The sequence below is a fragment of the Balaenoptera physalus genome (genome assembly GCF_965194825.1).
Source record: "Balaenoptera physalus genome assembly, chromosome: 17".
Taxonomy (NCBI): Eukaryota; Metazoa; Chordata; class Mammalia; order Artiodactyla; family Balaenopteridae; genus Balaenoptera; species Balaenoptera physalus.
The window spans coordinates 49,463,421-49,489,744 of NC_138895.1; the positions used below are offsets into that span (position 1 = coordinate 49,463,421).

The window sequence follows — 26,324 nt, forward strand, 5'->3', positions numbered from 1 at the left end:
TTCGTAATTATATTTCAGTTTCACAAATCTAACATGAAAGTTGACAATACGACACAATGCTATTATTTCCATATGGCTGATTATTTTCTTCTTATACGGGCCAACTTTTAAAAATTTGTTGAAGTATAGTGTGAAAGTATAAGGAAGATATTATAGTATATTAACACCTACTTTGGAAAACAGATTTTCAGGGTAATTTCTTTAAGTAATTGCAGTATCAGAATAGACTTATGAACAATCACTTATAGGATTTATATCAAAGAACTTAGTAAAAATATGAACTGGTTAGAACAACTAAGGATTTAGTTTACTAAAAATCTCAGCTGATTAAAACAACAATATCAAACTCAGGATCTCACAAACATACTGCCCTCATAGTGGTACTTTAGTAATACATGCTCAAAAAAATTCTGATTGGCACAGGTCAAATACAGCAGAACAAGGCAGATAACATTTGGTGGAGGCTAAAAGTCTAATCATCTTTTGAATTTCACCTTTCAGAGTTACTTTAATTTTCATTTAGCAAACTAATAAATAATTCAATAAATATTTTTAGGATTTCCTGGGTAAATTTCCTAGGTAAAGGCATTGTACTACAATAAGTGTGGCCAAATTTTACACTACTGGGCTCATGATCAAAAATCCACAGATGGGAAAGTTGAGTATTTTAAATTAGTAACTGTAATGGAGTACAGTCCCTGTTAGTTTTTCTAAAAGAGCCATTTCGTTTTTAATTTTTAGCAATAAAACAAAATGCGTATTTCATAAATCCTCATAGACCTAAATGTCACCTAGAATTTGGTCAGTCACATTGCCAGAAATTTCTACAGAATCCTCAGATTCATATATTCATTTACAGATGCCTCACACTTCTAAGAGACTCTAATCAATGCTTTCCAAGCCACCTGTGATGAAGTACCTGTTTTGTTTTGTTTTCTCCCTAATCGATTTCAGACAGATAACTTTTGTAAAATACAATAAGAATGAATTATTAGAAAGTGAAATAAAAATATACATAATACAAGCCCAACATTTTTATTATTAAATTCCATACTCTGTCAGACAAATTACTGTAAGGTTTCTAAACATTTACTCTCAATTTGTGAACTCATCTCCGGATAGATGGACAGGAGTTCTCAGGCGGTACCAGCCCACACACCTGACTCCAGCAGCACTGCCCTGACCCTTGGTAAGCAATGTGCTCTCAGCTCCCTCAGGTCCCCCTGAGGCACCACACAAGAGGGCATTCCCTGGGTGTTCAGTCACATCCTCAGTTTGCACTTACAACCATGGACGTTATTATTCAAATACATCAAAATCTGTATTTCTTTTCTGAAACTGTATCTTAATTTCTACCAATATTAACCATAAGAGTTTCTGCTGATATCAGGGCAGTTAGTTCCCCAATGCAAATAAGTGTAGCCTTCAAGTGCCATCTGCTCAATCCTCTTGTCACACGTTAATGGGAAGTCCTGCACCTCTCTAAATAATTGAGCATATTTTCCCACTGCAGTTTCTAGTTCACTGTGTTCTGATATCTTGTCACATCAGTAATAAAGTCCTGTGAACCTATGAGAATCTGATAAACCCTTTATTCTCCAAACGCTTTAGTTTAAAAAAAATTTTTTTAAGGCCTTGATCTGGAGAAGCAGCTCAGTTACTCGCAATAAATTTCCACAATCCAGTCACTTGGCTGTAGTAAAATGAACTAAGTCTCCATATTCAGGTTTAATATCTTCCAAATAACCAATAAACTGGTGACGGTTAGTGGTACAATCAAGAAGAAAATTGAGTTACAATCAATTCCTCCATTACATCATTCCATGAACCTGGCTGCAAAATTTGCAACACAGATTCTCTGCAGAATGATGCAATGGAAGGCAGGAACATTTTTTCAGAATTGAATGCACTCTTGAAACCTGTTTTTTCATGTATTACAGGTGCGCCATCTGTGAAAGTGAAGTCAGCTTTTCCATTTTTAGTCCAAACTTCTCAAATTTCTTCCTGACAGAGGGTTAAACAAAATAGTTTATATGTGCTTGCTAATTCTAATAGGTAAAAAATTTTATTGCTTAAAAAATCATTTTGCTGGACTCTCAAATGAGATAAACTACAACTTCTTCACAACTCTAAAAGATGCAAGATATACAGAGACCTTCTAAACAAGGAAGAGGAAATGAGATAAATACAGACAAAAACCATAGTCCAAGAAAGAATACAATACATGCCATAAGAAAATTACAACATAAAACGTTTCCTCCCAAAGGAGGGAAAGATATTATTTGGTAGGGGGAATCAGAAAAGAATCAAGTGGGGAAAATGGCATTTGAATTATATTTCAAATAACTTCAAATTCTATATTTAGAAGTATACACGAGAGGCAATAATGCAGAGTAAAGAGAGAAATGCATGAGGAAAGAGAGGTTGGAAAGCAAAACATAGTAATCAGTTAGCTAATGGCACAACTAGAAAAATAATCCAAGTTTCCAACTTCCTTTTAAGCCATTCACACATTAACCAAAGCCATTCATCTAATTTCCAATGCAGAATCCTAAACTGACACACTTTAGACTGGGAATGCTATCATCGATCAGGAGATAGGTATAATTTTGGAAATAAGGTCTAAGCCTATCAGGATGGACCTATTTTTACTTCTTCTTCCTAAAGTACATATAAATTCTTTCTTTTCTCCTTTCTAAACAGGCCAGTCACTAGACCAGAGCCTCCCACCCGGTATGGCCATGACACGTGGTGGTGTGCAGACAATGGAATTCAATGGGTCAAGTGAAAGTGGACCTCTTCAGACCTCAAGGCTACCAGGCACAGTCAGGGATGGCTGGTGCTCCCAGGATGGTGACCTCTGGTTGTGAGCAAACTTGTTTGGGACTCCTCAGATCCAACTCCTTTCCCTGGAGTCAGTGATTTATCAGACACATCCCACACCCAGACACTGAGCATAGCCAAAGAGCTGCTCAAGCCCCTGGACATGGATTTATTAGCTAGCTGCAGAGCATACCACTGCGCTACGAAGCTGCTGGAGGAGTTTCTGTTTGAGATGTCCAAGAAGACAGTTCACAGCCAAAAGGTGCTAACAGCTTGAAGGAAAGGGGGAGGGGAGACCCTGGAAGGATGATGGCTCCAAATCTGGCCTTCACATACAACAGATATTTCTGTCTGCTGGCAACTGATGGATCCTTGTAGTAGTATACCAGCTAGATACAAGGCAATCACTTGAAAAATATATGCAATATACTGCAGTATAGAGTTTCATCATTATTTTGAAATAACTGAAACATTTTATTGACTTCTAAATTTGTTTTTCCTAAGAATTTTTAACATTGTATTTGTCATGAAAAGAGGGAGTACTGTTAAATTTAAAATTTAATTTCAACTCCTGCAGTTTTGAATGGTTGTAAAAAAGTCTAAAAAATGTTAATACCTATTAGGAGATACAGTTTCTCACCAAGAGAGACTATACAAGAATATTAAAAAATCAACACTGAAAGTCTTGATTAGAAATTACATACAGTCATCTCAAGCATAAAACCTAATATTAAAAAGTTATACACCTCAGGGGACTGCCCTGGTGGTCCAGTGGTTAAGAATCTGCCTTCCAATGCAGGGGACGTGGGTTCGATCCCTGGTCAGGGAATTAAGATCCCACATGCTGAGGGGCAACTAAGCCCATGCGCCACAACTAGAGAGCCCCATGTGCCACAACTACTGAGCGCATGCCCTCTGGAGCCCACATGCCACAACTAGAGAGAAGCCCATGCACCACAACTAGAGAGAGGCTTGCGCGCTGCAACAAAGACCCCATGCACCACAACAAAGAGCCTGTGCGCCACAACGAAGAGCCCATGTGCCCAAACGAAATGATCCCACATGCTGCAACTAAGACCTGATGCAGCCAAAAATAAATAAATAAATAAATAAATAAATAAATTTTTTTAAAAAAGTTATGTGCATCAAAAAAGGAAATTAAGAAAATAATTCATTTCAGTAGCAGAGAAAAGAATAACAACCAAGGAGGCAAAGACTTGTACACTGAACTAAAAAATTGCTGAAAGAAATTAGAGAAGATATAAATAAATGGAAAGACATGCCACGTTCATGGACTGAAAGACCATATTGCTAAGATGACAATACTACCCAAAGCAATCTACAGATTTAATACACTCTCCATCAAAATCCCAATGCCTTTTTTTTTGCAGAAATGAAAAACCCATCCTAAAATTCACAATGAACTTCAAGGGACTGCAAACATCCAAAATAATATTGAAAAAGAACAAAAACTGAAGGATTCATATATCCTGATTTCAATACTTACTACAAAACTACAGTTATCAAAATAAAGTGGTACTGGCATAAAGACAGACATACAGACCATTGGAATAGAAAAGAGTCCAGAAATAAATCCTCTCATATATGGTCAAATAATTTTCAACAAGAGTGCTATGACAATTCAGTGGAGAAAGAACATTTTTTTCAACAAATGGTGCTAGGAAAACTGGATAGCCACATGCCAAAGAATGAAGTTGGACCTTTCCCTTATACCATATACAAAAATTAACTCAAAATGGATCAAAGACCTAAACATAAGGGCTAAAACTATAAAATACTTAGAAGAAAACATAAGGATAAACCTTCATGACCTTGGATTTGGCAATGGATTCTTTAATATGACATCTAAAGCATGAGCAAAAAATAAATAAATAAATGGGACTTCATGAAAATTAAAAACTTTTGAATCAAAGGAGTCCACTAGGAAAGTAAAAAGACAAACTACAGAATCTGAGAAAATATTTGCAAATCATATAGCTGATAAGGGTTTAATATCCAGAATATATAAAGAACTAAGCTAGAAAAACATAAAAAATCCCCAATTTTTTAACGGGAAAAGGACTTGAATAGACATTTCTCCAAAGAAGATACACAAATGGTCAACAAGCACATGGAAAGATACTCAACAACAATAGTAACAAGAGAATGCAAATCAAAACCGCAACAAGATATCACTTCACATCTACTAGGATGGCTACGATTTTTTTTTAAAAATGAAAATAACAAGTGCTGGTGAGAATGTGGAGAAATTGGAACCCTTGTGCATTGCTGACAGGAATGTGAAATGGTACAGCCATCATTCCTCAAAAAGTTAAACATATAATTACCATATAATCCAGCAATCTACTTCTGGGTATAAGAAGAACTGAAGGCAGGGTCTCATACAGATATCTGTACACCTGTGTTCCTAGCACCATTATTCACAACACCCAAAAGGTGGAAATAACCCAAATGTCCACTGATGTGTGAAAGGATAAACAAAATATGGTATGTATATATAATAGAATATTACTCAGCCTTAAAAAGGAATGAAATTCTGATACATGCAATGACATGGATGATCCTTGAAAATGTCAGGCTAAATGACATAAGCCGTACACAGAAGGACAAATATTGTATTATTCCACTTATATGAGTTACTTAGACTAGGCAAATCCATAAAGACAGAAAGTAGAATAATGGTAACTGGAGGCTAGAGGAGGGGTAATTGGAAGTTATTGTTTAAAGGGTACAGGGTTTCAGTTTGGGATGATGAAAAAGTTCTAGAGATGGATAGTGGTGATGGTTGCACAATGTGAATGTGCTTAATGCCATTGAAATCATACACTTAAAAATGGTTAAAATGTTAAGTTTAATTTTATGTATATTTTACCACAATAAAAAATTATGTACATGCCAGAATCATGCAACAACATGGAGAATTTCAAAAACATTATGCTGAGACGCCCGTGGAGCTGTGTCCGGGCTGCCGTTTTGCACCAGGAACTCTGGTCTGAAGGGCCGGGTGTGAGGCCTCTGCATGCGGCACCCTCTGAGCAAGGGAAAGGAGACAAAGCACAAAGGAGAAAGAAAAAGCTTTTCATATGGAGGGCTAACTAGTTATGCATCCAGATGTGGCAAAACCCGGCCCTCCCCAGGAAACACCTAAGCTGTCTTCTCGTTTGAGGTGGGGCAAGGCTGCAGATGGCTTCTTTCCTTTCCCGGGATAGCCTTTTCTGACCTTCTGTGAGAATGAAGCCTAGATGACCTAATTTTAAGAAGACCTATGTGAGGAGGATTGACTTCATTGCCAATGCATTTTTGAAGAGTTTTTGTTTTATTTTATTTTGTTTTCTGTGCCTCGTGGAGATTTGGGGACTAGATTAAGCCGTGTGGACGAAAGGCTCTTGGTGCTCCAGCCAGGCATCAGGGCCGTACCTCTGAGGTGGGAGAGCCAACTTCAGGACACTGGTCCACAAGAGACCTCCCAGCTCCACGTAATACAAAACGGCAAAAATCTCTCAGAGATCTCCATCTCAACATCAAGACCCAGCATCACTCAATGACCAGCAAGCTACAGTGCTGAACACCCTATGCCAAACAACTAGCAAGACAGGAACACAGCCCCATCCATTAGCACAGAGGCTGCCTAAAATCATAATAAGGCCCCAGACACCCCAAAATACACCACCAGACGTGGACGTGCCCACCAGAAAGACAAGATCCAGCCTCATCCACCAGAGCTCAGGCACTAGTTCCCTCCACCAGGAAGCCTACACAACCCACTGACCCAACCTTAGCCACTGGGGACAGATACCAAAAACAACGGGAACTACGAACCTGCAGCCTGTGAAAAGGAGACCCCAAACACAGTAAGATAAGCAAAATGAGACGACAGAAAAACACACAGCAGATGAAGGAGCAGGGTCAAAACACTCCAGATTTAACAAATGAAGAGGAAATAGGTAGTCTACCTGAAAAAGAATTCAGAATAATGATAGTAAGGATGATCCAAAATCTTGGAAATAGAATAGACAAAATGCAAGAAACATTTAACAAGGACGTAGAAGAACTAAAGAGGAACCAAGCAACGATGAAAAACATAATAAATGAAATTAAAAATACTCTAGATGGGATCAATAGCAGAATAACTGAGGCAGAAGAAAGGATAAGTGACCTGGAAGATAAAATGGTGGAAATAACTACTGCAGAGCAGGATAAAGAAAAAAGAATGAAAAGAACTGAGGACAGTCTCAGAGACCTCTGGGACAACATTAAACGCACCAACATTCGAATTATAGGGGTACCAGAAGAAGAAGAGAAAAAGAAAGGGACTGAGAAAATATTTGAAGAGATTATAGTTGAAAACTTCCCTAATATGGGAAAGGAAATAGTTAATCAACTCCTGGAAGCACAGAGAATCCCATACAGGATAAACCCAAGGAGAAACACGCCAAGACACATATTAATCAAACTGTCAAAAATTAAATATAAGGAAAACATATTAAAGGCAGCAAGGGAAAAACAACAAATAACACACAAGGGAACACCCATAAGGTTAACATCTGATCTTTCAGCAGAAACTCTGCAAGCCAGAAGGGAGTGGCAGGATATACTTAAAGTGATGAAGGAGAAAAACCTACAACCAAGATTACTCTACCCAGCAAGGATCTCATTCAGATGTGATGGAGAAATTAAAACCTTTACAGACAAGCAAAAGCTGAGAGAGTTCAGCACCACCAAACCAGCTTTACAACAAATGCTAAAGGAACTTCTCTAGGCAAGAAACACAAGAGAAGGAAAACACCTACAATAACAAACCCAAAACATTTAAGAAAATGGTAATAGGAACATAGATATCGATAATTACCTTGAATGTAAATGGATTAATGCTCCCACCAAAAGACACAGGCTGGCTGAATGGATACAAAAACAAGACCCATATATATGCTGTCTACAAGAGACCCACTTCAGACCTAGAGACACATACAGACTGAAAGTGAGGGGATGGAAAAAGATATTCCATGCAAATGGAAATCCAAAGAAAGCTGGAGTAGCAATTCTCATATCAGACAAAATAGACTTTAAAATAAAGACTATTACAAGAGACAAAGGACACTATATAATGATCAAGGGATCGATCCAAGAGGAAGGTATAACAATTGTAAATATTTATGCACCCAACATAGGAGCACCTCAATACATAAGGCAAATACTAACAGTCATAAAAGGGGAAATCGACAGCAACACAATCATAGTAGGGGACTTTAACACCCCACTTTCACCAATGGACAGATCATCCAAAATGAAAATAAATAAGGAAACACAAGCTTTAAATGATACATTAAACAAGATGGACTTAATTGATATTTATAGGACATTCCACCCAAAAACAACAGAATACACATTTTTCTCAAGTGCTCATGGAACATTTTCCAGGATAGATCATATCTTGGGTCACAAATCAAGCCTTGGTAAATTTAAGAAAATTGATATCGTATCAAGTATCTTTTCCAACCACAACGCTATGAGACTAGATATCAATTACAGGAAAAGATCTATAAAAAATACAAACACATGGAAGCTACACAATACACTACTTAATAACGAAGTGAACACTGAAGAAATCAAAGGGGAAATCAAAAAATACCTAGAAACAAATGACAATGGAGATACGACGACCCAAAACCTATGGGACGCAGCAAAAGCAGTGCTAAGAGGGAAGTTTATAGCAATACAAGCCTATCTCAAGAAACAGGAAACATCTCGAATAAACAACCTAACCTTGCACCTAAAGCAATTAGAGAAAGAAGAACAAAAAAACCCCAAAGCCAGCAGAAGGAAAGAAATCATAAAGATTAGGTCAGAAATAAATGAAAAAGAAATGAAGGAAACAATAGCAAAAATCAATGAAACTAAAAGCTGGTTCTTTGAGAAGATAAACAAAATTGATAAACCATTAGCCAGACTCATCAAGAGAAAAAGGGAGAAGATTCAAATCAATAGAATTAGAAATGAAAAAGGAGAAGTAACCATTGACACTGCAGAAATACAAAAGATCATGAGAGATTACTACAAGCAACTCTATGCCAATAAAATGGGCAACCTGGAAGAAATGGACAGATTCTTAGAAATGCACAAACTGCCGAGACTGAACCAGGAAGAAATAGAAAATATGAACAGACCAATCACAAGCACTGAAATTGAAACTGTGATTAAAAACCTTCCAACAAACAAAAGCCCAGGACCAGATGGCTTCACAGGCGAATTCTATCAAACATTTAGAGAAGAGCTAACACCTATCCTTCTCAAACTCTTCCAAAATATTGCAGAGGGAGGAACACTCCCAAACTCATTCACGTGGCCACCATCACCCTGATACCAAAACCAGACAAAGATGTCACAAAGAAAGAAAACTACAGGCCAATATCACTGATGAACATAGATGCAAAAATCCTCAACAAAATACTAGCAAACAGAATCCAACAGCACATTAAAAGGATCAGACACCATGATCAAGTGGGGTTTATCCCAGGAATGCAAGGATTCTTCAACATACGCAAATCAATCAATGTGATACACCATATTAACAAATTGAAGGAGAAAAACCATATGATCATCTCAATAGATGCAGAGAAAGCTTTCGACAAAATTCAACACCCATTTATGATAAAAGCCCTGCAGAAAGTAGGCATAGAGGGAACTTTCCTCAACATAATAAAGGCCATATATGACAAATCCACAGCCAACATTGTCCTCAATGGTGAAAAACTGAAACCATTTCCACTAAGATCAGGAACAAGACAAGGTTGCCCATTCTCACCACTATTATTCAACATAGTTTTGGAAGTGTTAGCCACAGCAATCAGAGAAGACAAAGAAATAAAAGGAATCCAAATTGGAAAAGAAGAAGTAAAGCTGTCACTATTTGCAGATGATATGATACTATACATAGAGAATCCTAAAGATGCTACCAGAAAACTCCTAGAGCTAATCAATGAATTTGGTAAAGTAGCAGGATACAAAATTAATGCACAGAAATCTCTTGCATTTCTATACACTAATGACAAAAAATCTGAAAGTGAAATTAAGAAAACACTCCCATTTACCATTGCAACAAAAAGAATAAAATATCTAGGAATAAACCTACCTAAGGAGACAAAAGACCTGTATGCAGAAAATTATAAGACACTGATGAAAGAAATTAAAGATGATACAAATAGATGGAGAGATATACCATGTTCCTGGATTGGAAGAATCAACATTGTGAAAATGACTATACTACCCAAAGCAATCTACAGATTCAATGCAATCCCTATCAAACTACCACTGGCATTTTTCACAGAACTAGAACAAAAAATTTCACAATTTGTATGGAAACACAAAAGACCACGAATAGCCAAAGCAATCTTGAGAACGAAAAATGGAGCTGGGGGAATCAGGCTCCCTGACTTCAGACTATATTACAAAGCTTCAGTAATCAAGACAGTTTGGTACTGGCACAAAAACAGAAATATAGATCAATGGAACAGGATAGAAAGCCCAGAGATAAACCCACACACATATGGTCACCTTATCTTTGATAAAGGAGGCAAGCATATACAGTGGAGAAAAGACAGCCTCTTCAATAAGTGGTGCTGGGAAAATTGGACAGGTACATGTAAAAGTATGAAATTAGAACACTCCCTGACACCATGCACAAAAATAAACTCAAAATGGATTAAAGACCTAAGTGTAAGGCCAGACACTATCAAACTCTTAGAGGAAAACATAGGCAGAACACTCTATGACATACATCACAGCAAGATTCTTTTTGACCCAGCTCCCAGAGAAATGGAAATAAGAACACAAATAAACAAATGGGACCTAATGAAACTTAAAAGCTTTTGCACAGCAAAGGAAACCATAAACAAGACCAAAAGACAACCCTCAGAATGGGAGAAAATATTTGCAAATGAAGCAACTGACAAAGGATTAATCTCCAAGATTTACAAGCAGCTCATGCAGCTCAATAACAAAAAAACGAACAACCCAATCCACAAATGGGCAGAAGACCTAAATAGACATTTCTCCAAAGAAGATATACAGATGGCCTACAGACACATGAAAGAATGCTCAACATCATTAATCATTAGAGAAATGCAAATCAAAACTACAATGAAATATCATCTCACACCGGTCAAAATGGCCATCATCAAAAAATCTAGAAACAATAAATGCTGGAGAGGGTGTGGAGGAAAGGGAACACTCTTGCACTGTTGGTGGGAATGTAAATTGATACAGCCACTATGGAGAACAGTATGGAGGTTCCTTAAAAAACTACAAATAGAACTACCATACAACCCAGCAATCCCACTACTGGGCATATACCCTGAGAAAACCATAGGTCAAAAAGAGTCATGTACCAAAATGTTCATTGCAGCTCTATTTACAATAGCCAGGATATGGAAGCAACCTAAATGTCCATCGACAGATGAATGGATAAAGAAGATGTGGCACATATATACAATGGAATATTACTCAGCCATAAAAAGAAATGAAATGGAGGTATTTGTAATGAGGTGGATGGACCTAGAGTCTGTCATACAGAGTGAAGTAAGTCAGAAAGAGAAAAACAAATACAGTATGCTAACACATATATACGGAATCTAAGGAAAAAAAAAAAAAAAGGCCATGAAGAACCTAGTGGCAAGACGGGAATAAAGACACAGACCTACTAGAGAATGGACTTAAGGATATGGGGAGGGGGTGGGGTGAGATGTGACAGGGTAAGAGAGTGTCATGGACATATATACACTACCAAATGTAAAATAGATAGCTAGTGGGAAGCAGCCGCATAGCACAGGGAGATCAGCTCGGTGCTTTGTGACCACCTAGAGAGGTGGGATGGGGAGGGTGGGAGGGAGGGAGATGCAAGAGGGAAGAGAAATGGGAACATATTGTATATGTATAACTGATTCACTTTGTTATAAAGCAGAAGCTAACACACCATTGTAAGGCAATTATACTTCAATAAAGATGTTTAAAAAAAAAACATTATGCTGAGCAAAAGTAATTTTACACAAAAGAAAACTAACTGTATGATTCCACTTATATGAATTTGAATCTATAATCCAATGGTGAAAAAATAGGACAGTGGTCTTTGGAGAATGGAGGAAGGATCAACTGGAAGGAGGCATGAAAGGACTTTCTAAGATTATGGAAATGTTCTATATTTGATGGAGGTTTGGATTACACAGGTGTATACATTTGTCAAAATTTGTCAAATGGGACTCAAAAGTTTTCCATTTCACTGTGCATAAATTTTACCTCAACATAAGAACCATAAACTAATATTGAACACTAGTTTATGATATAAAATGCTGAAATGTTTAGGGGTGATCTGTATCATATCAATGTCTGCAGCTTATACTCTGAAATACATAAAAAGATAAAATGGATTGATGGACAAACGGTGTGATGGACAGAAGGACAGAAACATGAAAAAGCAAATGTAGCAAAATGCTAATAACTGTGAAACCTTGGTGATGGGTATATAGGTATTCACCATACAGTTCTTTTAACTCTCCTATATGTTTAAATTTTTTCATTAAAAAAATGTTGGGATGGGAGGACTTATGTACAAGGAAACAGTATCATGTTTCTCTGCACTTATGGACAGCCTTCTTAGCCTCCTGTGTACTAAATGATAGATCCCAAATCATTATCACCACATCTAGAATCAGTCCCTGGTTATCTGACAATCTTCTGACCACTACCCTGCGATCCCATGCACTAATGGTCAGACCCCTGGGACCTCTGCTTCACCCTTCTGCCCATAACATGCCAAACCTCATCTTCCTACCTCTCCTTATCACCATTACAGTAGAGATCAATCTTCCTAACACCACCATAATCAATACAAGAGTTCCACCTGTCTCCCAATCCCCCATCCTTTTCTAACACACAACAAATGGCTTATGACGAATGCAATTTAGTTCCTGCCCAGCTGTCTAGCCTCATCTCATACTACCATGCTGCAGTCATAGCAATTTTTTTAATAGTTCTGCACCTTGGCGCATGCTGATTATTCTACTTGGAAAATCTTTTCTCCTCTTATTTACCCACCTATCCTTTTTTCTTCTCCAAAAGAAGAGAAGAAATGTGATGTTTCCCCTATGATATGTTTACCCTATCATATCTTTTAATACTTCAGACTATAATTGTCTGTTTAGATATCTCACTCTCTGGACTGTGAATTTCTGGAGGAAAAAGACTGTTTCTTACTCACTTTGAAAATTCCCAATGCTAAAAGAATCTGAAAAAGAATATATATGTATAACTGAATCACTTTGCTGTACTCCTGAAACTGACATATCATTGTAAATAAACTATACTTCAATAAAAAAAAATCCCAATGCTTCAGATAATAGATGCTTACACTTTTGTTGAGTGAATGCTTGAATGATTATACTGAGGACATGAAACCTAAAGAGAAGAGACTGATAACCTAAGAAAGACTCTAATAAAGCAACATCAATAAAATAAAAAGCAGAGATGTTGCCAAAAAAGAAAAACAAAAAGAGAACACAAGGGGAAACAAACTTCACAAAGTGGCTTGTTGAAAGTATATCTTGCATAGATCCAAGGCACTTTGGAAACTTAAGAGCCAAAAGCCCATTTATCAGATCCTCACGGGATCGCAAAATTGTATATTGTATTATGAATATAGTTTATGAAGGAAGGAGAAAATAAGAGTGGCTCAAGCAATGAAGAACAAAAGTATGGATCTCCTTTGATACCAAGGGTTATCATCACATATTACAATCAGCATCTACCCCGCGGTACTTTTCCATTTGGTTTCTGTTCTCACGCTCTCTCCTGGAGGAAATTCTCAAAGGCCTGGAGAAGGTAAAGGAAGCTCTCAATTCCCTTTTTATCCAATCACACTGTCTAATTATACCTACTTGGCTTCAGTCAATTCATTTGGTGAAATACCGTAAGGCTTCCTCCCTGTACAAAAGTTCTTACAATCTGATATCCTAATTTAAAAGAGAGTATCTCACACTCTTTATCACCTTTTCTCCCATGCCACACCTTACCTACGGATAGAAAGCTTCTCTAAATGTGCTTTTGGTTTAAACCTCAAAATTCACACTTAAATATAAACTGTGTGTCCTCATTGTTTCATATTAAAGGCCACCTCGCCAATCAGAAGGTATACAACTTTTGGGAATAGCGACGGACAGTGTGTGTCCCCAGTAGTGCCTAATACAATGAGAAGTGCAAGTTGTTGCTTAATGATATACTTGTTGACTATCATATTGATGGAACTTCTAACGCACTTTCTGCAGTTCCAAAAAGCATTAGAGAATTTGATTCCAACCAGAGAACTGGACTCCACAGAGATGGAAGGATTCCAAACAGCCTACACTTTCCAGAGGACCTCTAGGACCAGTCTCAGTTTCCAAATGACTTGTTGGAAACACTTCTCGCACCTCGCTCTGCACCCTCTAAAAAGAAAGTGAGCAGGGAAGCAGGATGGTACCTCCATCCACCTGCCCCTGCCCTCCACCACTTCCACATAACGCCACCTAGCGTGTCAACCGAGTGTGCGCTCACAGTTCATTCAACCAACTGATGTGCAGTCAGCCATATTTACAATCTGAAAAGACAAATACCAGTTGGTCATTAATGTTCATATAATTAGACAGTCTTGTTCATGAGGACTGGAACATATGGATTTTTTTGCATATTACATTAGAATAATGAGAATATCCTCATGCTTGGGAAATGCTCTGTGTTTATAATAAATTCATTCACCCTATACAAATAACAGAATATGAATTTAAACAGACTAAAGATTAACTAAAAATAAATACCATTTTTAACAAGTAAAATACAGAAAATACTGCTTGAAACTACAGTCTCAATTTTATGGTATAAATAAAGAGCATCTGCTTTTTTAAAAAAACTTTTCTTTTTTAAATGGCATCTGCTTTTAAAGTTGAAACTGAGTTTTATATATCAGAAATCCTTCAACAAAATAGATCATTATACTACAAAATTTTTACTCTACAAAGACTATTTTTGAAGCATGACATATCTGCATAGTTTCAATTTTTAAGGCACAATAAAAAAATATTATTTTGAATTTAAAGAGTCAAGTACTTAAGTCTTTAATACTAATTTATTTTCTATTTTAAAGTCAAAAACAATTTTAGGGGTCACTCTAAAATTTAAACTTTTCTCAATGTATACCTAACACATAATCAAATCTCAATGTATCATAAAGCGGTCTGAACTCTACTATTCTTGCTATGACAGATTTATACTTCAATTTTTATGGAATATGAAAAAGAGTATGGGATTGAGGGAAGTAATGAAGAGAAGCATTCACTTTATCACTTTTATTATTTGAATTATTTACAGGAATGTATTTATACATTGCTTATATAATTAAAAATATACCCCCAAAGGAACTAATGAGAAAACTGAATATGTAAGTTTTTTGTATATATTTTCCCTGAGAAAATTATCAAAGACCAAAGTTAATAAAGACACTAAAGTAGAAAAAATGCTACTTAAAAATGCTAAAATAGAAAATATAGAATATATATCAAATGAAGCTTTGCAAAAAATTGTAAGTGAAGCAATTACACTAATTTATTAATCATCTAATAACATATTCTGGGAATTGTTCTATTAACTATAGGGAATATTAAGGTGTACTGAGTCACAACACTAACCCTCCAGGAGTTCACAATTTTGTTAAGAAATTGCAAAATTTACAAACAAAAAGTTAAAATATATACAAGGCAATGTGTCCCTGACAACAAATGATTTATTCTAAATGTTATTCTCTCATTTGAAGACGTAGGGTTAAAATATTTTGCAGACATACTTAATAGCACTGTAGTTTTTAGATCACTGGTTGAGAAAATGAAATAAGCAAAAAGTTCCTATGACTATGGAAGCACTTTATATTAGAACAGGACTCTGCTGCCAGTAATGGAAAACCAAGAAAACACTATTTAAATAACACAAAAGTTTATTTCTCTCATGTAATTATAAGCAGTTCAGAACTGGCATACTGGCTTCCCAACATATCAGGAACCCAGGCTCCTTTGATCTTGTGACTCCGCCATCCTCAAGATGCCACTTCTATCTCAGAATCCAAGATGGCTGCTTCAGCTCCAGGATCACATCCTCATTTCAGCCAGCAGGAAACAAGACGAAGGGCATGTTCTCTCCCTTTACATTTATCTGAGTATTACAGTCAGAATGACACAGGTTCTAATTGTGGCCTGACCAGTTACTAGCTGTGTGACCCAGGGGTGAGTTATTTAATCTCTGTAAACATCAGCTTTTCAGAAGTATGACACAACACTTCTGCTTACATTCCATTGTAAGCAGAATTTGGTTACATTTAGCTGCAAGGGAGGCTAGAAAATGTTGTAATTATTTTGGAGAGTAATATGTCTGGCATGTATTATGGAAAATGGTAGAATGGATTTTGGGAAACCAGAGATCTCTGTCACACAATTTCTTCTAAAAATATTAATGAGAAAAAAATACTTTTATACTTTTGAAAAACAGAGACAAATATTATGTGCAAGACATATGAATTAATTAACCTATAGATAATGCTTGGTGAGCATATGAATTTGAGGATCTGGTCACAAACTGGTCACAACTGAAAGCTGCACAGGGCTCAAAGGCAATCTGGATGATTTTAGGTTGGAAAGGTTTCACGGAGGAGATGAGCTGAACCTTGAAGCATGTGCAAGACTGTGAAATGGATGGGGAAGGGCAACTGAGACAAAACTCAACAGCAAAGGCAAGGAAGCAAGCAGGGCAGTTTGGCTGGAGCAGAGGGCATGTGGAAGTACTTTATAAACCTAAAATGGTATGAACATTGTCTTTATCACATAGAAAGTATCGGAAGGTAAGGTTTAAAGAAGGCTGAAACGTTGTAGAAAAGATTTTGAATGCTAAAGGGAGGCTTTTGACATTGTGGCTCTGCCAGTTACTAGATGTGTGGCCCCAAGCCAAGTTAGTTAGCCTCTGTGAACACTGACTTCCTCACCTGTGAAATGTGGGTGTTAATAACCACCTAATAGAGTTGTTTTGAGGTTAAATATTAACATGCAGCCAGCATTCAGTAAATAGTAGGATTAATAAAGCTCTGAGTAATTGAGTAACATGGTAATTTTTTAAAGAGTTAACAGCAATCTGATAGCCAAGGTAGGACTGATGGGAGAAGGAAAAATATAAAGGCAGAGCAAAGCCATAGCAAGTAATCCAGCAGAGCGGACGCACAGGAGTCTGCTCTTTAAGCCTTAGGCAAAGGAAAATTGAAGTTGGCAGAGGGAATATTGGAGGCAGTGATATCAGGGAGGACTGCTGCCAAAGTCCATGCTCAGGGATGAGGGCCTGAATAAGACAGCGCTGAGGATGGAGAAAAAGATCTGGCTATGAAAGGAACCTGCTAAATGACCGCAGGTGGGAGGTGAAGAAAAGGGAAGAAAGGTTCTGATGTGGGTGACTGAATGGCCAGTGGCACCATTAACCAAAATAAGAAAAAGAGGAAGAAAGATAGAATGGGGTGGGGTGATTAATTCAGTTTAGACTATTGAAGTGATGCAGGGACATCCAGATGATGTAAGTGTCCAATAACCCAATAGATACAGAGTTCTAGCATCGTAAGAGGTGTGTGGGCTGGAGATGTGTAGATCTGGGAGTCCTGTGAAATAAGAGTAGCTGAAGCCATAGGAGGAGAAGAGGAGTCCTCCCAGAGAATCCTGAAGAAGGTCAACACTTTCATGGGTAAGGAAAAAAGAGAAGCCAGAAAGGGGGACATAAAAATGAGAGATGGGATAACTGGGAGACAGTGGTACAAAGAAACCAAGAGGAAGTGTAGTGGCTAGTAGAATCTTCAAGATGTTATGAGTTCCCATAAGTTGGGAAAAGACCTGGAGAGGTTAGCAGACAGCTCAAAGGGTAATGCCGCTGGGTGCTTGTCAGAGTTCGTGCTGGAGTTGTATGGGAAAGGGTTATCTCCAGAAATGCTTACCTACCTCCTGCTGATGTGAAGAACAGTTCAGGAAGCAGATTAAAGAAATTTGCCACTACACAGAGAGATGCCAAGGCAACAGGAAGATGGTTGGAGTTTCTGACACACTCTTTGTGCCTCTATTTTGGTCTCCCTCTCTCAATGGTGGACCAAAGGTCTGGAAGGGTGAAAGTGGAAAATACTAGCAAATGAAGCTAGCAGAGAGCCTCCATTCTCATAGCCCCTACTAGACTGTGAACTTTTGGAGACTTATCCTCAGCATCTAGCACTGCACTGTGAATGTAGAGGCACTCACGTTTGTTGAATAAAAAGTCAAAAGCAAATAAGATAATTGACCAACAAGAGAAATAAGTGCTGTAGGACATAAGCAAATAATCTAGAGAAGTGGTTAGAACTGCTGGAATCAAACCTTAGTAGGAATGAGGCTCTACGGCCTCCTAGCTAATGTATAACCTTGGGCAAGTTCCTTAAATACACTGTGGGAACCACAGCAGAGCCCACCACCCTAGATATAGCACTCCCCTAAATGACAACAATTACAATGTACTTGGCCAAGTACTTATTATTACTCAACTCTCCAGAAGTCTGACCTGAGAAAATATTTAGCACATTTTTAAAGGAATTATAGCCGTAAATAGACCACTTATTATCAATCAATGCCACCTACTAATGTTTACTGTAACCAGGAACTGCACAGCCCCATCACAACAAAACCATGGAGATGAAGTCTACCACTCATGGAGTCATTAACAAGTTCAGCAAAATTAAATGCGGCCATTTATGTAAAAGAACTTTAACAATGAATAGCATCCACCATAAAAATCAGTTGGCCCCTTCTTAAAAATGTACCTGTTAAAAAATAAGCAATTCTTGTACTCAGCACCCTTGTTATGAAACGGAAGCCTCTATTATACTCATCTGACAAAAAGAAGAAAACAGCTTTTTTTTTAATGATCTGTGATTTGCTATTTTTAAAAAAAGCCAAGAAAAAAAAAAAGTAGCCCTCTAAATTGTACTTACAAATCCTTCTTCTGTAATAGTTGGTGGCTCTGAAACAAGATAAAATATTACATTATCTCACTCAAATCTGATTTCCTTTTAAAGTAAATGAAATAATTTGAGACAGCACTTAGCCCTGCTGCTTTATACGTGGGCAAGCTCAGTAAAACTCTTGGCCCTCTGTTCATTCTCTGCACATGGACTGAATTTTAAGTTGGAATTCAAGGTGGAAGTGGGGAGGAAAGGCCTCTGGAATTCAGCTTGGTCACTAATTGACTGTTGACCCCGGAGTTAACCTTAATAGACGGAGGCCTCCATTACTCCCGCTGCAAAACGGAGAACTAAGCAAGATAAAATAGGACGGGGCCAACGAAGCACTGGGAAAGGGTTGAGGGGTTAAATTCCTTACAAAATGCGGTGAGAGAACTCTGGAGCCAGTGCTACGGGACGCGCGGGAACCCAGAGGCGGTGCGCAGTGGGGCCGCCCCGCGGGCGAGAGCAGCGGCCCGCGCGCCCCGGCCCCGACACCGACCCCGGCCGCCCCACCTACCGGCGGTGAGCCGCCTCTCGGGCATGCCGCCGCCCCTGCCCGCGCCCCCGGCACCCGTGCGGGCCGTCAGGCCCCGGGAACGGATGCCGACGCGGAGCGGCGCGCGGCCCCGGACTGCGCCGGCCGCTGTGGCCCCGCCCGGCCCGAGTTGCTATGGAACTGAGACAATGCGGGCGCCGAGCAGCGGGCAGTCACGCGCCTTTCGGGCTCCCCGGGCCGAGGAAGGTACGCCGTCCGCCCCAGCCCGTCCTCCTTCGGGCCAGGGGCCGGCCCCGCCGCCAACGGCTGCGGGACGGCGCGCGCCGAGCAGTGGGCAGTCACGCGCCTTTCGGGCCCCCCACGGGCCGAGGAAGGTACGCCGTCCGTCCCAGCCCGCCCCCCTTCGGGTCAGGGGCCGACCCCGCCGCCAACGGCTGTGGGACGACGCGCGCCCAGACCCCCGCGCTGCCACCGCTAGGGCCCTGGAGACGCAACGCCCTTAGAGCCCGAACTAGCTGGGGTCTCGTTACTGTGGTGACTGCGGCTCAGGCCTGTTCTCCCCGCACAAGCTCCCGCACAAGCTCCGCCCACACCGTCCACAGTAAGAAAAGACCGGCTCCGAGCGGGTGCGGGGATGGAGGCCTCTCTGGCTCGTCCTGAGAAGACGAGGAAGGAAGGGAAGAGTTTTCTAGGTACCGAAGGAGGGCGAGTACTCGCCACACACAGCTCTTGAGCGCGTTCAGTTATATGACTGCCTGTATAAAAAGTTAAATATTCACGTGCTTTAGGAACCAGATCGTCCTCACACTTTTCCTCCAATCGGTTAGGGCAGCCAAATTCTCAAGATAGCTAAGATTTTAAAATTACCGAAGGAATCATGAAGAGGGGACAATATACTGAGGTTGCCCATAGTGTATGTTCCCGGAAAAGTTATGATAGAGGAGTTTAAGTGAAGAGTGAAATTTGAAAAAAGAAAAACAATACCTCTAATTAGGGAAAAGTGAGCGTTTCTAGCAACGTCGTGGCTAACTCAAGGTTCCAGCCCAGAGCTCTCCCCCTGAACCTGAGAACCCTAAATCCAATTTCTACCCGTGGTAGCTCTTCCTGGATGCTTCCAAATCAAAATGTCCAAAGGGAAATTCACAATTTTTCCCATTTCTTATTTTCAAATTTCATCTTCTTACATAAATCCCATATTCAGTAAGCGATACCTTCTTCCACCAAGTGACTCAAGCCAGAAACACCATATTCACTCAAGCACTAGGTCCTGCCAATTCTACCTTGAAGTATTTCTGGAACCTTCTCTCCTTTCCCACTAACAACCAGAGTCCTAGCACAGGCTGCCATTTGGACTGTAGTAAAAAACTTCCTAACTTGTCCCTCGGTCGTTGCTTCCAGTAGAGTTCCCCTTAAGTCCATTCTCCATGCTGAAAGCAAAATTATCCAAATGCAAATGTGACCTACTTGAAACCCTCAGTGGCTCCACATTTGCCTCCTAGGGCCTGCAGGTGTGTGAGTGCTTAAGCAAACAAGAAGTAAGACAAGGGGTGCTGGTACTGCAAGAAACCCTAACACCTGCTTAGTTATATTTATTTCCTCTTCAGCAGTACATAGGCAAAGACAAAAAAATAAAGCAATAAACCACTACCTTGGCCAAACAGAATCAGCGGGCCAAATGAAGTCAAGGGAGACTAGTGAGGAGAACAGGAAGGGGATGGGTGAGGGAACAAATCAACAGTGGCTTTGTCGGCCCTCATACGGACTCTGGCTTTCATTCTGAGTGAAACACGAACTATAGGAGTTTGAACAAAGAAGTACCACGATTTTACTTTTATTTGAAAATGATCGCTCTGGGTGCTGTATAGCGAATGCAGATGGGCCAGGTAGTAGCAGACAAGAGCGGGTGGCTCAGAGCAGGGGAGGAGCAGGGGAGTAGCAGGTTTGAGTAACAGGTTTGAGATGGACTCAAATTCTGCATATATTTAAAGGTAGGGCCAAGATGATTCCCTGACAAAGTGGATGTTGGAATGAAAGTAGTTGAGAATAATTCCAAGGTTTTTGCCATGAGCAGCCAGGAGGATGGAGTTGCAATCATTGGAGATGGAGAAAGCTGTGAGAGGAACACAGGTAGGAGAGAGGTTAAGAAGCCTATTAGCCATGCAAAGCAAAGATTTTGAGTTTGCAGTTGATATAGAAGCCTGGAATTTGGGAGATATAAATTTGAGAGTCGACAAACGAGCTTTTCAGGCATTTGCTTGCACCGTTTTTCTGTCACCAGGGAAGCCCTTCTGGCCTTTCTTTATCAGGCTAAATTTTCTCATTCTTCAATACTCAGCTTGGGTGTCATCTCCAGAATACCTTCATGTGAGCTCCTTTCATTGACCTCTCCTCTTGCTCCTGTGTAGTTGGTACAAACTCATGTCTTAAAGGGATACCCTCTACGCTCAGTGCCACTCACCAGACAGTAAACTCCTGGGGGTGAAGGAGATTCATGTTCTTTTAACAACCCCCCACCCAGCACCCACTACTGAGTGCCACTGCTCAGTACATATTTGTTGAAACATCTTCTCTCCATTGCAGTCATTCTGCCCTGCTCACAGACAAGATACGTTAATTCCTGTTTTAGGTAGCCATACTGATGAGAAGACAATAATTTGTTTTCACATTAAGTGTGGCTAACACTTATTGCACAGGCTGTGGGCCTCTAACAATAACCATAACCATGGGAGATTGATATTATCCTCAACAATTTAAGAAACTGAGACTTGGACTTATAAAATTTGCTCAAAGACAAGCAAAGCCTGAAAGTGTTGAAACCACCAACTCATCCAGGCCTGTCTCATCCAAAGCTTTTTCTCTAACAACCAGGCTAGGCAGCTTTTCTCGCTAAAAATAATCTCATTAGAGATTTTAAAAAACAGCATAAGAATCAGAAAGGCAGTTACTTGAACCCAAATGCTTAGATAAGAAGCTATTCTAATGTTTCGATGATTTTTTTTGGTAACAGTTTTATTGAGATGGAATTCATATATCATAAAATTCACCTATTTAAACTGTATGATTCAGTGGGTTTTAGTATATTCAGAGTTGTGCAACCATCACCACAATCAGTTTTAGAACATTTTCATCACCTCAAAGAAACCTCATACTCTTAGCTGTCACCCCTATTATCCCGTCCCCACCCAAACCCTATGCACCCACTAATCTACCTTCTGTCTCTATATATTTGCCTATTCTGGACATTTCATATAAATGGAATCACACCACATATTGGTCTTTTGTGACTGGTTTCTTTCACTTAGCATAATGTTTTTAAGATTCATCCATGTTGTGGCATGAATCAGTTCTTCATTCCTTTTTGTTGCTGAACAATATTCAATTGTATGGCTATGCCACAATTTGGCCATTCATCAGTTGATAGTCATTTGGATTGTTTCTACTTTTTAGCCATTATGAATAATGCTGCTGTGAGCATTTGTGTACAGGTTTTTGTGTGGACATGTTTTCATTTCTCTTGGATATATACCTAGGAGTGGAATTGCTAGGTAATGTGGTAATTCTATGTTTGTTTGGCAGCCCTGTTTAATTTTTAAGGAACTACAAGACTATTTTCCAAATTGGCTGTACCATCTTATATTGCCACCAGCAGTGGATGAGGGTTCTGATTTTACCACAGCTTCTCTCACACTTGTTATCATCTGTCTTTTTGATTCTAGCCATCCTACTGGGTGTGAAGTGGTATCTCTTTGTGGTTTTGATTTGTATTTCCCTGATGACTATATTTTACTTACTTTTAACACATTTTATTATGTTTCTGCCCCCAAAACTAGCTAGTATTTCCAAAAAGGCCTTTTTTTTTTTTTTTTTTTTTTTTACTAGTAGTCTATACCATTGTTGAAAACCTAGGCAGTTCAAAACCACGTTTGTAATAAGACCTATATCTACGTAAATGGAATTAAGTTTTTGTTTATTCTCTTCTGATTCTGGACATATTATTAGAGAATTTGAAGGATGTATTTGGGATAGACTTACTAAAACATAGACTTTGTAGTACACCTAAAGTCAATTGGGGGGAATCTTGGAGAGCATCTCAGACAGTCTCCCTGCAAAATAGCTAAAACTGTGACGAAACTGCGGAACAGGACAGAAGTGATATCATGTAAAGGTGCTGTAGACAAAGAAAAATGATCAGGTCTCCAAATATGAATCCTAAACCGAAAGTCACAAGGGCTGATCTGAACTGCAAGGATTAATTTGCATTAGGGCTATTCTTTGTAGCCTGCTCAGGGTGAGAAGCTACAGGGATTTATCCAACGATTCTCACAGGTACTGCTGGAGAGACTGGAGTGTATGTGTATATATCTCCTTGACAGTCAACAGCAGATTTTTCAGGCATCCTACCTGTTTAGTGATTTCAACTTATTGGTCGTTTCTTGGGTTTGGTGTGGTAGGGTCAAACTTAAGCCTAGTTCCAAACCTTTCTAAATGTGAACAGGAATAGCATCAACGGGATGAAATTCATATTACCATTGTGATTTTAATTTTTGATAGTAATGGGATATTTAATAGAAAGTCTGACTGTACAAATGGACAATGGCCAGACCATATATGACAAGAGAACTTTAATAACCTCTGTAGCAACCAGCCTGGGAAGCCAAGCCACAACTTCTGCAGCAATAAGCCCCAAATGGTCAGGACTTCATCAATAACTGCCAGTTTCTCTCATTTTTGCCCTCACTTCCAACTCGGGACCAACCAGAGAAAACCAAATATGCTTCCCTAACTAGTAACATAGGATTCTAGATAGCCCACTTCCAGCTTCCCCTGCTAACAAACTCCAATCAGAGCACACCTGAAGTTCTCCCCTTTTTTCACTATACAGCTTTCCCACTCTCTTGCCTGCCTTTGAGCCACTGCCACATGCAAATGATGGTGGCTGACTCCTTTGCTAAAACAAGCTCTGAATAAATAGCCTTTGCTTGTTCTCATTTGGGTTGTTTTCACTTATTTCCACATAGCTAAACTATATCCTTAATTTTTACATGAATCATTTTTATTCATGAATAAATGAATCAAAATGACAGGATAATGCAGTAGAATGTTTTTCCTAGGAGCTGGATGGCAACTCAACATCTGATGATATACAATACCATCCCCCATTCCAATCCCTAAAATAACTGCAGTTGTGGCAGTTATAACATTTATATATTGTTTCTTTACATTTTCTTTTTGATAATCACTGATTCTTTCCTTTTTGTGAAATTACGTATCAATACTGGATAACAACTACATACACTCCGTATCACACTTAACTAGAAAACGGCATTCTTTTTTTAATTTTTTCACTTAACAGTTCATAATTTTTTGAAGAAGGAACATAATTAGTTTAATACATTCATTAGGCAATTTCTTAACTTATTCAAGATAACTACCCTCTGGACCTGCTGGTTTAGATTTATTCTAATTGTCAATATATTCCATTACATTACTTTGTTTCTTTCACAAACTGATGAGATAATTCAATTTTTTAACGCTTCCCTAAAGTTTTAAAACTCTAATATTGCTCTAGGGTTTTGTAATTTTTACAAATAGAGAATACATTATTTTTTCTTTTTCTCCTCCTTTTTTTTCTCCCCTCCTCTACTTTTTTTTTTTTAAATTAATTAATTACTTTATTAATTTATTAATTTATTTATTTATTTATGGCTGTGTTGGGTCTTCGTTTCTGTGCGAGGGCTTTCTCTAGTTGTGGCAAGCGGGGGCCACTCTTCATCGCCGTGCGCGGGCCTCTCACTATCGCGGCCTCTCTTGTTGCGGAGCACAGGCTCCAGACGCGCAGGCTCAGTAATTGTGGCTCATGGGCCTAGTTGCTCCACGGCATGTGGGATCTTCCCAGACCAGGGCTCGAACCCGTGTCCCCTGCATTGGCAGGCAGATTTTCAACCACTGCGCCACCAGGGAAGCCCCATCTCTACTTTTTTTAAAAAAATGAACTTGAGCCCTAAGGGATTTTTTGACCTGTGTGGGTCTCTCCTGCAGGCCTAGCACCTAGAACAAAACCTGCCATGATATAGTAAATGCTCAATAAATGTGTGTTAAATTAGTGAATTATATTTAATGAAGAAATAAAGATTTTATTATTGGAAGTTATAAAATAAAACAACAATAAGATACCACTACAAACCTTTTCAAAAGGTCAAAATCCAAACACTGACAACACCAAACGCTGGTGGGGATGTGGACCAACAGGAACTAACCACAACATTGCTGGTGAGATGGCAGAATGTTACAGCCACTTTGGAAGACAGTTTGGTGGTTTCTTATAAAACGAAACATACTCTTACCATATAATCCAACAGTTGTGCTCCTTGGTATTTACCCAAAGGAGTTGAAAACTTATGTCCACACAAGAACCTTCACATGGATGTTTATAGCAGCTTTATTCATAATTGGCAAAACTTGGAAGCAACTAAGATGCCCTTCGGTAGATAGATAAACTCTGGTACATGCAGACAATGGAATATTACTCAGTGCTAAAAAGAAATGAGCTATCAAGCCACAAAAAAACATGGAAGTACCTTAAATGCATATTACTAAGTAAAAAGCCAACCTGAAAAAGGTTACATACTGTATGATTCCAACTACATGACATTCTGGAAAAGGGAAAACTATGGAGACAGTAAAAAGATCGGTGGTTGCCAGAGGTTAGTGGAGAGAGAGGTGAATGGGCAGAGCACGGAGGATTTTTAGGGCAGTGGCACTACTCTGTATGATATTATAATGGTGGATACAAGTCATTATACATTTGTCCAAACCCATAGAATGTATACCACCAACAGTGAACCCTACCTAAGGTAAACTATGGACTTTGGGTGATTATAATGGTATATGTAGATTCATCAGTTACGGCAAATGTAC

The 26,324-nt window shown here is 39.0% G+C and overlaps 1 protein-coding gene and 1 long non-coding RNA gene across 3 annotated transcripts in view; one reads left to right on the forward strand and one right to left on the reverse strand.

The window, feature by feature from the left end:
• Positions 1-25,052, reverse strand: part of RGS22 (regulator of G protein signaling 22) — a 182,870-nt gene extending 157,818 nt beyond the window's left edge. For both annotated transcript variants that reach the window (XM_082432682.1, XM_082432681.1), the window contains exons 1-2: positions 19,428-25,052; positions 18,899-18,927 (exon numbers count right to left, since the gene is read on the reverse strand). In XM_082432682.1, the coding sequence (XP_082288808.1) occupies positions 18,899-18,927; positions 19,428-19,452 (54 nt within the window). In that variant the 5' untranslated portion in view covers positions 19,453-25,052. The remainder of the gene's footprint in view (positions 1-18,898; positions 18,928-19,427) is intronic.
• On the forward strand, positions 3,952-12,252 carry LOC309646458. The gene is made up of 2 exons (XR_014255380.1): positions 3,952-5,792; positions 11,876-12,252. It is a non-coding gene; the product is annotated as an uncharacterized lncRNA (long non-coding RNA).
• Positions 25,053-26,324: the final 1,272 nt, after the last annotated feature.